General features: G+C 38.1%; 1 protein-coding gene across 7 annotated transcripts in view; it reads right to left on the reverse strand.

The window, feature by feature from the left end:
- Positions 1–14,942, reverse strand: part of EXO1 (exonuclease 1) — a 41,975-nt gene that overhangs the window by 2,792 nt on the left and 24,241 nt on the right. For all 7 annotated transcript variants that reach the window (XM_008978213.5, XM_055097327.3, XM_008978214.7 and 4 more), the window contains 3 exons: positions 7,860–8,454; positions 5,200–5,301; positions 1,698–1,891 (listed from right to left, as the gene is read on the reverse strand). In XM_008978213.5, the coding sequence (XP_008976461.3) occupies positions 1,698–1,891; positions 5,200–5,301; positions 7,860–8,454 (891 nt within the window). The remainder of the gene's footprint in view (positions 1–1,697; positions 1,892–5,199; positions 5,302–7,859; positions 8,455–14,942) is intronic.

Consider the following 14,942-nt stretch of genomic DNA (forward strand, 5'->3'; position numbering starts at 1 on the left):
TGCAATAAAACACAGAGTACAAAAAGTCAGTTGATATGGTTTCATATTCTACACTATCACTGACCTAAAGAAACTACAAGTTGTTGGATTTAGACATAACAGCAAAGAAAATTTACCACTATCTAAAAAGGCTATCAAAGTATATATTTTCTAACTACAAATATGTCTATTTCCTTCATATACTCAACCAAAACACCAAATCATAACAGATCAAATGTAGAAGCAGATACAAGAATCTGGCTGAGTTCTATTAAGCCAGACAGTAAAGATTTGCAAACTAGATAGTAAAGATTTGCAAAATGAAATGTAAAGCCATGCCACTTTTCTTACCTTTTGGGGGGATTTGGAAAATATAGCTATTTATTTTTTAAATGTACTATCTACATTCATGTAATAGGCTTATCATTATTTTAAAATAGATATTTTTAAATGTCTATTTCAATTTCTATGATGGTTAAGTGTTGACAAATATAGATATTTTTAAATGTCTATTTCAATTTCTATGATGGTTAAGTGTTGACAAATATAACCTACATAAACCAAAGTGTTTTGGGGCCTTTAATAATTTCTAAGAGTATAAAGCATTCCTGAAAAGAAAAAGTTTGAAAACTGCTGTCATATGGTTTAATCCTAGACTTTACACAATGTAAAATAAGAAACGATTGTCCAGCACTTACTTATTTATAAAGTGTTTCCCACTCATACTGCCTCATCTATGACAATATTTCTACTAGGTAAGGTTTAATCCTATCATTCCATATAATTAAAAAAAAACTTTTATTAAACAGCACATTTCTTTTATTGAGAACAAGAAAATAGCTATAAGGTAATGCTACTCTATGGCTAATTTTGCGGTCTAACACAAGGAAGTATTATGGTTAACAAAAATTTAACTATACAGAAGATGAATTCTTTTAAAACAGTGCTGGCCACATACACTGCAAATCTGGCAAATTCATCATATAAACTCAATGAGTCTCTCCATTTTAGATGTGATAAATTAGAGAAGTACGATATTGCACTGTGTTTCTACCCCTTCTTTAAAATTTTATTCTTGTCTGGGCGTGGTGGCTTACGCCTGTAATCCCAGCACTTTGGGAGGCCGTGGCGGGTGGATCACCTGAGGTTGGGAGTTCGAGACTAGCCTGACCAACATGGAGAAACCTCGTGTCTATTAAAGATACAAAATTAGCCAGGCGTGGTGGTGCATGCCTGTAATCCCAGCTACTCGGGAGGCTGAGGCAGAAGAATTGCTTGAACCCAGGTGGCGGAGGTTGCGGTGAGTGGAGATCGCACCATTGCATTCCAGCCTGGGTAACAAGAGCAAAACTCTCTCAAAAAAAAAAAAAACAAAAAAAACCAAAAAACCAAATAAAATTTTATTCTCTTTACAATCCTGAGAGATAAGAAAAGGAAGGCAGGAGACTTAAGGCCTAGGAAAGCAATTTGCTTCATATCAGAGAGACTCCAAAACCAGACTGAAAACTGGTTTTTAGTTTGTCATCTTTTTATGAAAAGAAGGTATAGAAATTGATATTAAGTATAAAGAGTTAGCTAAAGGGAAGAGAGAAAAATAATTATTTTATAGTGAGAGAAACAAAAACTCATACGAAACTAGGAAGAGTTGGGAGAAAGGGATGGAAATTACAGAAAATAACAGTTTATCTTGTTTCAGAATAAGAAACAAGGCAACTCACTTTTTAAATCCAAAGTTTTTCCAGAGCTCATTGAGTTTGATCTGTAACCCCGGCTTGTTCTCGGCATTATGATGCTTTCTCTTCTGGATGCTTGCCGGCTTCTTGCTCAGCCCACTGGCTCTGGCAGGTCCTAGAGGCTTGATCTTGGTTGTAGAAAGAGAGTCTGCAGAACTGGACTTATATAGCCCAGGAACCTGAAGATTAAACACCCATTTTAAGACCATTCTGTTAAAGCAACTAACTTTAATTTCAAGCTATTCTTTATTCTTTACTTATTTATTTATTTATTTATGTATTTATTTATTTACTTTTTGAGATGGACTCTCACTCTGTCGCCCAGGCTGGAGCGCAGTGGTGCGATCTCGGCTCACTGCAACCTCCACCTCCCGGGTTGACGCCATTCTCCTGCCTCAGCCTCCCGAGTAGCTGGGACTACAGGCACCCGCCACCACGCCTGGCTAATTTTTTATATTTTTAGTAGAGACGGCGTTTCACCGTTTTAGCCAGGATGGTCTCGATCTCCTGACCTCGTGATCTGCTCGCCTCAGCCTCCCAAAGTGCTGGGATTACAGGCATGAGCCATCACGCACGGCCAAACTATTCTTTATACATAACAACAAAATAACCCATGAGCAATGGTAAAAATGTGCTATTTATAAAAGTCTATTACAGAAGTCATCATAAATTATTTTAACAGGTAATATGTAAACCTGGCATAAAATTTAAAAGTTCTCTCTTTTGTAAAGGAACAGAGAGCAAAATGAATCTCTCTCGCTGCCTCCCTTTCCAGAGGCAATTGCTGCTCCCAGCTTCCTGTGCATCCACTGACTTACGTGCACGCGCGCGCGCACACACACACACACAGAGGCAGCATAGTACACATTGTTGTGCACTTCATTTTTCTCACTTAATATATCTTGATTCCTCTTAATGATGTAACTTAGAGATTTTTTTCAGTTCACAGGAAATAGAATTTTATTTTGAATAGGTTGCCTGTTCTTGCATTGTATATATATGCCATAACTTACTTAAACAAACCTCTATTGACATTTAGGCTGTTTCTACTAAGGGTTGATTTTTACCCTGTGGACAGAATGGAGACAATGAAGTTTTGTTATTGTTTCTTAAGATAGTAAGAATGAGGTATATTAAAAAAGGTTTACAATATGAATCTGGCAGTGTGTGTAGGAAGAATGAAAAAGTTAAAACAAAATAAAGGTTCACACAGTAAAGGTGAAATCCTTAAATATGTGTTGTGATGGGGAAAAGTGAGGGAGAAAAAAGAAGGCAAAGAAATAAACGTTAGAATTTGGAGAGGTATCGATGTTTGGTTGTTTTTCTCTAACTGCTGTAGAAGGATCAAACTGACAGTTATCAAGAAAAAGGACAACCTTAGGATTTTGAAACTAAGTGGCAGATAATATAATTTTGTTTAATAGATAAAACAAAAAACGTTCTGAGAAGAAATAGAGGTAAAAGACACGAGTTTGATTTTAGGTATTAAAGATGGGTATCAGGGAGAGCTCACCTGGAGGGTCACCAAAACAGAAGTGGTAGTTAAATCCCTGACAATGCAAATGTCTGAGAATAATAATAATAATAATATGATGGTTTACTATCTAGACATAACTCCTTTAGGAAAAGTACTTTCTACATCTCCAGTTCTATCCATCATTGTAAATAATTCTGCATGTATCTTTCCAGACTTCTTAATATGATGCCACAAACATGCAAATGTGTACATCAATATTTTAAAGTATTTAAACAAAAACACCACTATACATATTGTTAATAACATATTTTTCCTTTTCACTAATAATGAATGTCTTTTCAAGTTAGTAGATATGATTGCAAAAAACTTCTTGCTCAAAAATTTAAAAAATAATCTCATATTTACATATTTCATATTTGTATCTTTAATGTACTGTAATTTGCTGTGGACTGAATGTTGTGTCTCCCTCACATTCATATTGAAGTCCTAACCCCTTAACTCCTAATGTGATGGTGGGATTTTTGAGAGGTGATTAGATCATGAGAGTAGAGCCCTCACGAATGAGATTAGTGCCCTTATAAGAAGAGGTACAAAAGAGATATTCTCTGCCTCTACCATGTAAGGACACAGCGAGAAGGCATCTGTCTGCAAACCAGGAAGTGGGCTCTCACTCAGACCTTGGACTTCCCAGCCTCTAGAACTGTGAGAAATAAATATTTATCATTTAAGCAAATCCAGTTTCTGGTATTCTGTTATAGCAACCCATATTGACTATGGTAGAATTTACATTTATATTGTGTGGGACTACATCTTCTTTCAAATGGATAGGCAGGGCCATTTATTAAAATTTTAAAAAGTAAAAAGTTTTTATGCTACTAGAAACATAATATATGCTCATGGTAGAAAAACACAAGAAAAAGAACAGAAAAAAGTTCACCTATATTTCTACCAGTAAGAGCTAAAACCAATGATTATTTAATAACTCACTCCCTTATTGTTATTTAGATTATTTCCAATTTTTCACTATTATAACCAATGCAGTATTAAGTATTCTTGTATTTAAATTCTCAATGTTTCCTTAGGCTAAAGTTCTAGAATGCACTTACTGGTTTAAATTATTTGAACTCTTTCAAATTTTTTTCTAGAAATGGCAGACCAATACTCACTTTTTAAAACATGTGATTATCTCACTATACTCTCATAAAAAATGAGTATAATTAAAAACATTTTTTTGAAATATGAGAGGCAAGAAACTATTTTATTATTTTAATTTGCACTATTTGATTACTAATGAGGTTAAACATATGGTTAAACAAATGAGGTTAAACATATATTAATCAACCATCGGTACTTTTCCTTTTGTGACCTGTTTATGACCTTTATCCATCTTTTAAGTTAGGAAATGGTGTTTTTATACTGATGAACAAGAACACTTAATACATAAAATATGCTTTAATTCGTGCTTAATATATAAAATATGCTTTACTATGTAGTAACACAAATATTTATATATTTTGATTTAACAAACCTAGTTTATCATGGGTACACAGTTTCTAGAAGGCCTTTTGGCAGTATGTATCAATGTTAAATCATACATGCCTTGGGACCAGTAATACCACTCCATGCAATTCATCCTTACAAACTAATCAAGAATATGTCCTCAAATATTTATCCACAAGATCTTGGTTGCAGTATTATTTGCTAGAGCAAAAAAATTTAGGGTAAATGACAAAAATAAGGGGATTGGCCAAACCTATACAATTGCATATTATAAAGTCATTACATTAATGACTAAAAGTACATGGAAAGTGATCTTTCATATACACTGCAAGAGAAAATAAGTTTCACAACTTAAACACCTACAGTCAAGCATAAAGTTTTAAAGTAGACATTTTTATATAAATGAGACTACAGGTATTTTGATTTTTAATTCTGCTTGTATTTCTCATTTTCTAGTTGTAAGCATACACTGCTTCTGAAATTAAAAAAAAAATTAAATAAATGTTTTACCTTGTTCCTTAGAGGTGTGTCTTTTTTTGAGAAATGAGATAAACGTAGCTTGGAGGTCTGGTCACTTTGACTGTCAAGTAACTTAATATTGCAATCAGATTCCTAGAGTCCCCAGATCAAAAAATAAAATAAAATTAGATTTTTACTGTAGAATTTTTATGACAACAAACTAATATTCAACAAAATGGAAGATAAATAAGAACATGGGATAGAATTAATAAAAGAAAATGAATAATATGGAAAGGATGATATTTGCCAATTTCATTGAAGAAGCTAACAAGATGTTTCAGCTGGAGAGGTAAATTATATAAAATAGCTATTTAAAATTAAAGTCTTTTCTGAACTGTTAGAAGAGGATGTCAAAATGCTGAGTCAGATAAAACAAGAGTCTCCTACTGTAAAAACGCTGCGTTACCCACGTGTGGTTAAGTTTTCATCTTACTAGCTAAAATAAGTTGAACTGGTGCAGCTCCATCCCTTCTTTTAATCATGTAACACATTCAACTTTAAAAAGAAAAAATCGCATCCATTTTCAAGTGGAGTAGCATTGTATTAAATGCACTTCACCTTTAGCAATGACTTTCAGACCTTTCTGCCCCCAATTCTATCAGATAAGACTTCTCTATAGATGGAGAGTTCCCTTATAATCTGCATTCCCATGAAAGTCAAATAAAAGAGGACAGTAAGGCCAGGGGCGGTGGCTCATGCCTGTAATCCCAGCACTTTGGGAGGCCAAGGTGGGTGGGTAGATCACTTGAGGTCAGGAGTTCAAGACCAGCCTGGCCAACATGGTGAAATCCTGTCTCTACTAAAAATACAAAAATTAGCCGGGCATGGTGGCACATGCCTGTTGTCCCAGCTACTTGGGAGGCTGAGGTGGGAGAATCGCTTGAACCCGGGAGGTGGAGGTTGCAGTGAGCCGAGATTGTACCACTGCAATCCAGCCTAGGCAACAGAGCAGACTTAAAAAGCAAAAAAACAAAACAAAAAAAAGAGCAATAAAAAAACCCAATAGTGAAAAGCACTCCATTAACTTGTATTATACCTTACAGAAACTCTAACATTCTTTGCTCATAGCTAACAGTACTGGTGACTCTGGGCTAAATCACTTCCTGAAGATCACAAGGAAGGTCCTAAGAAGACTTCAACCTCAAATATGGTCAATGAACTCAACACAGAATCTATGGTTGTTGTTTTTCACAGTGAACTACCGACAGAAGGCTCAAATATTGAAGCATTTTCTTCTGAACTATAGGATAAAAACTGATATTCAAAATGATGCCCCAATGTTTCACAGCTTTCTGAAACATTTTCTCCATCAAAGAAAGATTATATGATTTTCATGTCAACTGTCAGCATCAGATTCTTTGAGAATTAACTATTCTAGTAGGAGTTTACTACATCTGGCAGCAAGAGAGAGGACTTAATGAATTATTCCTAGTTTTGTTTAGTTCGTTTATTTTCGGGGGGGCGTGGCTAGGGGAGGAGGATTCACATTTCTATAACCATTAGTATATAAAAAAAGGTTAGCCCAGAAGACAAAATGTGGAGTTCTACCAGCCTACAGTGTGAACTGATAAGGCTTCTCAGGAAAACATGGCTAAACGCTTCCAAAGTAAATGAAATAGTAAGATGCATGCTGGAAATATAAAAAAGATAACCCCAAAGGAGCTCAGCAGACTTAATATCCTCACAAATTGACAGTGATGTTTTTATGAAAGATGTTCAAGATAGCCACTGCCGTGGTACCCAAGTGGCAGTAAGAGAAGATGCAGTATGAAGCAGAAATGAAAAAGACGAGATAAAGACGTTCATAGGAAGAGAAACAGTCTTCTAGACCAGTATGCACACCTGTATTACTGTTTTGTTTTGTCATAAGGATAAATTTAGAAGGAATAAGAAGAGTAAATGAAAATATATTTCTGAAGTACTAAAACTTAAGATGAATACCATTGCATTAACAGGGTTATTTCCTTATAAGGTCTCTTTTTTTTTCTTTTTCTTTTTTTTGAGACAGTCTTGCTCTGTCCCCCAGGCTGGAGTGCAGTGGCTCAATCTCGGCTCACTGCAACCTCCGCCTCCCAGGTTCAAATAATTACCCTGCCTCAGCCTCCCGAATAGCTGGGATCACAGGTGCCCCACCACCATGCCTGCCTAAGATTTTTGTATTTTTAGGAGAGACAGGGTTTCACCATGCTGGCCAGGCTGACCTCAAGTGATCCGCTCGCCTCGGCCTCCCAAAGTGCTGGGATTACAGGCATGAGCCATCGCACCTGGCCCCTTACAAGGTCTTAAATGTTATCTGAATTCAAGAGCATATTAAGGATTTAAACAGTAAATTGATAATAATTTTTCATTTCACAGATTATCACTCTGCCTCGGTTTTAACTGTGGCACACCTTGAGATACTCACCAATTGAACATACAGTGATTCAGGAAATATACAGAGTTAATTTAAATGTACTGCAGTTTAAAATGTGAAAGATACAGAGAAGTCCTTCAGATGAATAAAATGTGAACTTTCTGCACAGTAGAATTTAGAATGAAAAAAATTAATATAGCTCATCATTTACATGTAGGAAAAATTTCCTCAATTTGAGCAACAACCTATTTTTTCTTACATATAAATTTGAAAACAAAGCCTTCAGGATTTGACTTACCTCTGAATCAGAGTCCTTACTAGAGCACTGAGAAAGCTTTGATGCATTTGAACTCTGCAGTGAGAATTCTCCACTTTCCTGGGACTGTGAAGAACACGCCCCTTCTCGTAAGGGATGAGACTCATCGTCACTGGACTCCTCGCTCTTTAACTGCGACACATCAGACATATTATTCTCAGGCAAAGAGGTGGGGGAATCGCTCTTTCTTCGGAATTGCTGCAATGCTGTGCTTGGAGAGGGGCTCGGCGTTCTTGAAAAATCTCCAAGACCTCCAGACCAACTAAAACAACTTCTTAGTGTTCCCAAAGTGGGTGGTGAAATGGTCCTTGTAAATTTGCTGCTCTTAAAAGAGTAGGACTCTTCATCTGTAAACACTGTTGCCTTGTCTGGAATATGATCACCTGGAATATGATTATTCGGAATGTCATCACTTGAATCACGTGCTACATCTGTGTCAACCAGTCTCTTGCCTTCTTGGTCTCCATACTCTGATTCATGCAGATTGTTCTCTTTATCTGTGACAGCAGTTTCATCCAGAGGCTGGATGCTCACTTTGTTTGATACACAGTCAGTAGAATCTGAACTGCAAAAAAACCTAATAAAAAAAGCAATAGAAACAATAAGTAAGTATGAGTATTTTAGAGTTTTCTCAAGGGGTGTCAAGATTCAAAATGGAATAATCAGTTTCTTTTTGAAAAAAGTCTCATAAATACATAATTTCATAAAGGCATAAAAAATCTTAAATTTTAGTCAAAATTCAAATTTTGATTATGCCAACATTCACACATTTAGAATTCTATTTATACGATGAATTTTTAGACAGGATTTTCCTTCTTTTTTTTTTTTTTTTTTTGAGACAGAGTCTCTCTCTGTCGCCAGGCTGGAGTGCAGTGGCGGGATCTTGGCTCACTGCAACCTCCGCCTCCCGGGTTCAAGCAATTCTCCTGCCTCAGCCTCCTGAGTAGGTGGGATTACAGGCATGCGCCACCATGCTGGCTAATTTTGTATTTTTAGTAGAGACGGGGTTTCTCCATGTTGGTCAGGCTGGTCTCAAACTCCTGATCTCAGGTGATCCGCCCCCCTTGGCCTCCCAAAGTGTTGGGATTACAGGCGTGAGCCACAGCGCCCGGCCTAGAGAGGACTTTCTAAAAGCAGTCTTCTATATACACATGTATTTGGAACTTCTGTACTTTATTTATACCTAATCATCATATAGGTGTTCTTTCTCTAAATTTTTAAACTCTCAAATAGAAGATAAACTCTTTGAGGGCAGGTACTTCCCATGTCTTTGTATCTTCCACAGTACCTAGGATGGGGCTAAAACATGGTCAAACACATGAAAAGATATAGAAATATGCAATCAAAAGGATAATTTACAACTATTCTCTCATATTTTGTGGGAAGCAAAATTAAAGAAATTAGCTATTTACCCTTCATCTTAGCTTTGTTCCTAGCATTATACCATCTAGGAACTTGCAGTAGTATACTCATCTACTAGCTTGTTATATACCCTATAAACTTCTATACTCTTTTAAATATACAGGTTAAGACTTTCTTTCAAATCAATCATAAATTCCATATTACTAAAGAGGTATTACTTATTCAGTATAGCAGCTTTTAAAAAAAATTCCAATAAAAATGAAAGCTCAGTATCATTATTGAGGAGGCAAAGTTTTTAGGTTTAACAAATATCCTATTATACATGATCAGATAAATAAAAAACTTAAAGAGAATTTACCTCCTTAATAGGCATTAGTTCAAATCCAAGATAATGAACAGAATATTTACTAAATGCTAGAGAGTAAAAATCCTTTCTATCCTTTCACCAAATCCCTAGATTAGTTGTATGGGGAGGGGGCAGGAAGCAGTACATGGAAGAAAAGCTCTTACTAGGCTTTTCAGTAAGCAGAAAACATGAGCTCCTAGATAGGACAGCAAATTCATTTTTAAATCAACAGCAATTCCTATGATGCCCAAGTATTCTCCTACATATCATTTCACAGGCAAGAGAAGAGATAGTGACAATGCCCAGGGTTATAAAATTACTTGGCTAGCAACAAACAGAAGTAAAACTCAGAACCCTTCCCAGTTCATGGCTACTTCCTCCCAACTGGCCCATACTGTTACTTAAGTGACTTGTATTTCCAGATCTCGAAAGATAAAACCGGCACGTTTCTGTGATAACTACCTACATAATAAAAATAATTAAGACTTAAAACAGGCTTCCAAAATGCAGGCAAATTGGTGACAACGTTTTACATGTTTAGAATCTCCTTTTAGTTGCATTCAATTAAAAAGAGAGGAGTGGTAATGAATGCTTGCACATATATTAATGACTAGGCATTATGGCAGGTGCTTGACACGCAGAGTTTCTATTTACCTTCACAACAGCCTTATGTATATAATCATCCATTTTTTATAAAGAAATAGGCTCAGGGAGGTGAACAGTGTGTGAAAGATGACTCAACTAAAAAGATGACAGAGTGAGAATTCAAATCCAGGCCTATTGGATTGTATGCTGCTTCCAATCCATTATATCAACTGTGACTAGGAATCTTCCTATCACCAGTACTAACTATACAACTCTGAGAATGCTTAACCTCTCAGAGCCTCAATCTCTTAACCTCAAATAGAGAAGACAGCATCAATCCTATATATCTCATAATATTGTTGTGAGAAACAGAAAAACATGTAAAATTACCTTGAAAATTAACTTTGAAAACTAATTTAATAATATCCAGTTAATTTAAAAAGAAAATTTTTTTGAGATGGAGTCTCCCTCTGTCACCCAGGCTGGAGTGCAGGGGTGCGATCTCAACTCTCTGCAACCTCCTCCTCCTGGGTTCAAGCTATTCTCCTGCCTCGGCCCCCCGAGAAGCTGGGATTACAGGCATCTGCCACTACGCCCAGCTAATTTTTGTATACTTAGTAGAGATGGGGTTTCACTATGTTGGCCAGGCTGGTCTCAAACTCTTGACCTCAGGTGATCCACCCTCCTCGGCCTCCCAGAGTGCTGAGATTATAGGTGTGAGCCAATACCCTGTCTAGTCATTATCAGATGTTGCTGTATAATGTAAGCCATAAAATGACACATCAAAGACTGACTTACTCCTGATAATTATTTCTCACAGAAAGCTGACAGAGAAAACAAATTATTTCTCTAGGTATCTCTTAATGCACCCTCTGAACAAGTTACTAGTGAAACATCTAAACTACATAAAGCTGCGATGTATAGTCTCAAACTTGAAGACTTCCTTAAGCTTCTACAATGACTAAATAGGCGAGCCCTGTAGAGACACACAAACATTCTCATTTGTTGTCTCCAAAGAAGAGCTCAACATGAAGCAGCAGCACAGGGGCACTCTACTCTCACCCCAGCGGAAAAACAAAACCAAGCTAGAAAAACTGTTCCAAGTGAGAGAAGTCAACTTTCTAGAACTTTTTAATCAGTGTATTTTTTTCTTTTTTTGAGACGAAGTCTCGCTTTGTCACCCAGGCTGGAGTGCAGTGGCGTGATCTTGGCTCACTGCAACCTCCGCCTCCCGGGTTCAAGCGATTCTCCTGCCTCAGCCTCCCAAACAGCTGGGACTACTAGCGCCTGCCATCATGCCCAGCTAATTTTTTGTACTTTTAGTAGAGATGGGGTTTCACCATGTTAGCCAGGATGGTCTCGATCTCCTGACCTCATGATCCGCCCACCTTGGCCTCCCAAAGTGCTGGGATTAAAGGCATGAACCACCACGGCCGGCCCAATCAGTGTATATTATCTAGAACACTGTGTTCCAGTTTTGTGGCCAATTTTTCATCATTCCACTGTTAACAAGCACCTTTAACATGGGTGACTAGCAAAAGACGAATCAAAACTATCATTTAATCATATTGTATTGCAACTGTTTCCTTGAGAAGACTCCATGGGAGAAGGGTTTGAAACATCACCTGAGGTGAGACTAAGAAACTACCAGTGGTTCATTCTTTCATGCTCTTCTCCCATCATCATGGTTAGACAAAGCTGACTGCTGCCTGATTTATTAAACTTGAAAAACAGGGCAGGGTGTGGTGACTCACGCCTGTAATCCCAGCACTTTGGGAGGACAAGGTGTGTGGACCACTTGAGGTCAGGAGTTCGAGACCAGCAGTTCGACACCAGCCTGGCCAAAATGGTGAAACCCCATTTCTTCTAAAAACATAAAAATTAGCTGGGCGTGGTGGCGGCTGCCTGTAGTCCCAGCTACTCGGGAGGCTGAGGCAGGAGAATCACTTGAACCCGGGAGGCGGAGGTGGCAGTGAGCCGAGATGGTGCCACTGTACTCCAGCCTGGGCAACAAGAGTGGAATTCTGTCTCAAGTAAAAATAAAAATAAAGAAATAAAAAACTTGAAAAACAAAGACTATTCATTCGAAGTCTTCTAGTGTAATACAGGAGCTGGTAACTTTTCTCTCTTAGTGTTACTCTATCATGCCTAGATCACTTCTGACACTTACATTTCCTTTTTCATGTTGTGGCACCACCATCTAAAGTCAACATAATAGGAGTTACTTACTGTACGTTTATCATCTATCTATAAGGCACTGCTTTAGGTGCATTACTAATAGTAACTGATTTAATCCTCTCATCGGCCCTAAGGCTGTTATAATTGTTAGTCCCAATTTTTAAAAGGAGAAAACTGAAGTACCCAGAAGTTAACTTGTCAAGTCACACATCTCACAATGAACACAACAAGATTCCAGGAAGCCTGACTCCAGGTTCTAAATTCCTAATCCACAAATTAAACTGACTCTTCACAATCTCATGATTGCTCCCAGGGACTATGGCAACAGCCCAACTGGTCCTTGTGCCCCATCTGTGGCCCTCTTGAACCCACTCTTCACGGGGCGCTCAGAATGGTTGATCTAAAACAGAGATCAAATCATAGACCACCTCCCCCGATTAAAACCCTCTCAAAGTTTCTTTTCTTTTCTTTTTTTCCTGGAGGCGGAGTCTTGCACTGTCTCACCCTGGCTGGACTGCAGTGGCATGTCGGTTCACTGCAACCTCCTCCCGGGTTCAAGCGATTCTCGTGTCTCAGCCTCCCAAGTAGCTGGGACTACAGGTGCACACCACCATGTCCAGCTAGTTTTTGTACTTTTAGTAAGGACAGGGTTTCCCCATTTTATCCAGGCTAGTCTCAAACTCCTGACCTCAGGTGATCCACCCACTTGGCCTCCCAAAGTGCTGGGATTATAGGCGTGAGCCATTGTGCCTGGCGACCCTCTCAATGTTTCTATCGCCTCTAAAGAAGACTAAAAGTTCCCACGTTGGCATACAAGCCTTCAGTGAATGGTCTCCTGCCTATTTCTGCCCCCCTCACCACCCACGTTTCCCCAGCTTGAATTCTGAGAGAGGTCATCACAGCAGTGACAGACAGGAGTTGTCCTGAGCCCCATGCTGCCCCCATCTTTACACCTTTCCTCAAGCTGTCTGACGGTACTGGGAAGGTACTTGGTGCCGGTCTTTGCCTGCTTCACCTGTCATTTAAACCTAGGCAGGGACACCCAACACTCATCCCTTCCCTCTTACCCTTTCCAACCATTGCCCCAGCATTAGATGCCCCTTGAACGCCCTCAAAACACCGTATTCATGCCTTTATCTCTGTACTCACCATACTGTATGGAAAGATTTTTGTTTATGTATTTATTTTTCCAACTGGACTACAAGCTTCTGAAAAGCAAAAACTGTCTTTCTCATTTTTGAACTATAGCACCTAGCATGGCATCAGGTTCTCAATTAATATTACAGCTCCACAGTCATCTACATTAGAATATATTTCTGAAAATACTTTGCAAAATTGTATGAAGCCCTCAAAGAAAACAAAAAAGTAGAAAAAAAAGAGGGGGAAGGGAACTCCCCAAAAAAACAGAATTTTTGTAAAGCAAAATTAATAATAGGGGCTACAATCCTCTTTTATTCTGATTCTGTACGGAGAGATTACGAAAGTACTAGAAGTTAAAGGGGTTTATGTCAGAACTAAGACAATACATGATAAGACAGTAATCAGATTAAGGCAGGTTCTACACCTGCTTCCCTCTAGACTCAATGTTTATTCAAGGCTCATCATCACTGGCCATTAGAGAAATGCAAATCAAAACCACAATTGGGGGGAGGGAGGAGGGATAGCATTAGGAGATATACCTAATGTTAAATGATGAGTTAATGGGTGCAGCACAGCAACATGGCACATGTATACATATGAGACAAACCTGCACGTTGTACACATGTACCCTAGAACTTAAAGTATAAAAAAAAAAAACCCACAATGAGTTACCATCTCATGTCAGTTAGAATGGCAATCATTAAAAAGTCAGGAAACAACAGATGCTGGAGAGGATGTGGAGAAATAGGAGTGCTTTTACAGTGTTGGTGGGAGTGTGAATTAATTCAACCATTGTGGAAGACAGTGTGGCGACTCCTCAAGGATCTAGAACCAGAAATACCATTTGACCCAGCAATCCCATTACTGGGTATATACCCAAAGGATTATAAATCATTCTACTATAAAGACACATGCATACGTATGTTTATTGCAGCACTATTCACAATAGCAAAGACTTGGAACCAACCCAAATGCCCATCAATGATAGGCTGGATATAGAAAATGTGGCACATATACACCATGGAATACTATGCAGTCATAAAAAACGATGAGTTCATGTCCTTTGCAGGGACATGGATGAGGCTGGAAACCATCATTCTCAGCAAACTAATACACGAACAGAAAACCAAACACCACATGTTCTCGCTCATAAATGGGAGTTGAACAATGAGAGCACATGGACACAAGGAGGGGAACATCACACACCCCAGCCTGTGGTAGGGGAGGGGGCTAGGGGAGGGATAACATTAGGAGAAATACCTAATGGAAGTGACGGGTTGATGGGTGCAGCAAACCACCATGGCACATGTATACCTATGTAACAAAACTGCACGTTCTGTGCATGTACCCCAGAACTTAAAGTATAATAAATAAATTAATTCTAAAAAAAGACAAAATAAATACCAACAGAGTACATAATACAACAGACAATCAACATTCTGGAGACATAACTA

Source organism: Pan paniscus, chromosome 1 (assembly GCF_029289425.2).
Source record: "Pan paniscus chromosome 1, NHGRI_mPanPan1-v2.0_pri, whole genome shotgun sequence".
Classification (NCBI taxonomy): Eukaryota; Metazoa; Chordata; class Mammalia; order Primates; family Hominidae; genus Pan; species Pan paniscus.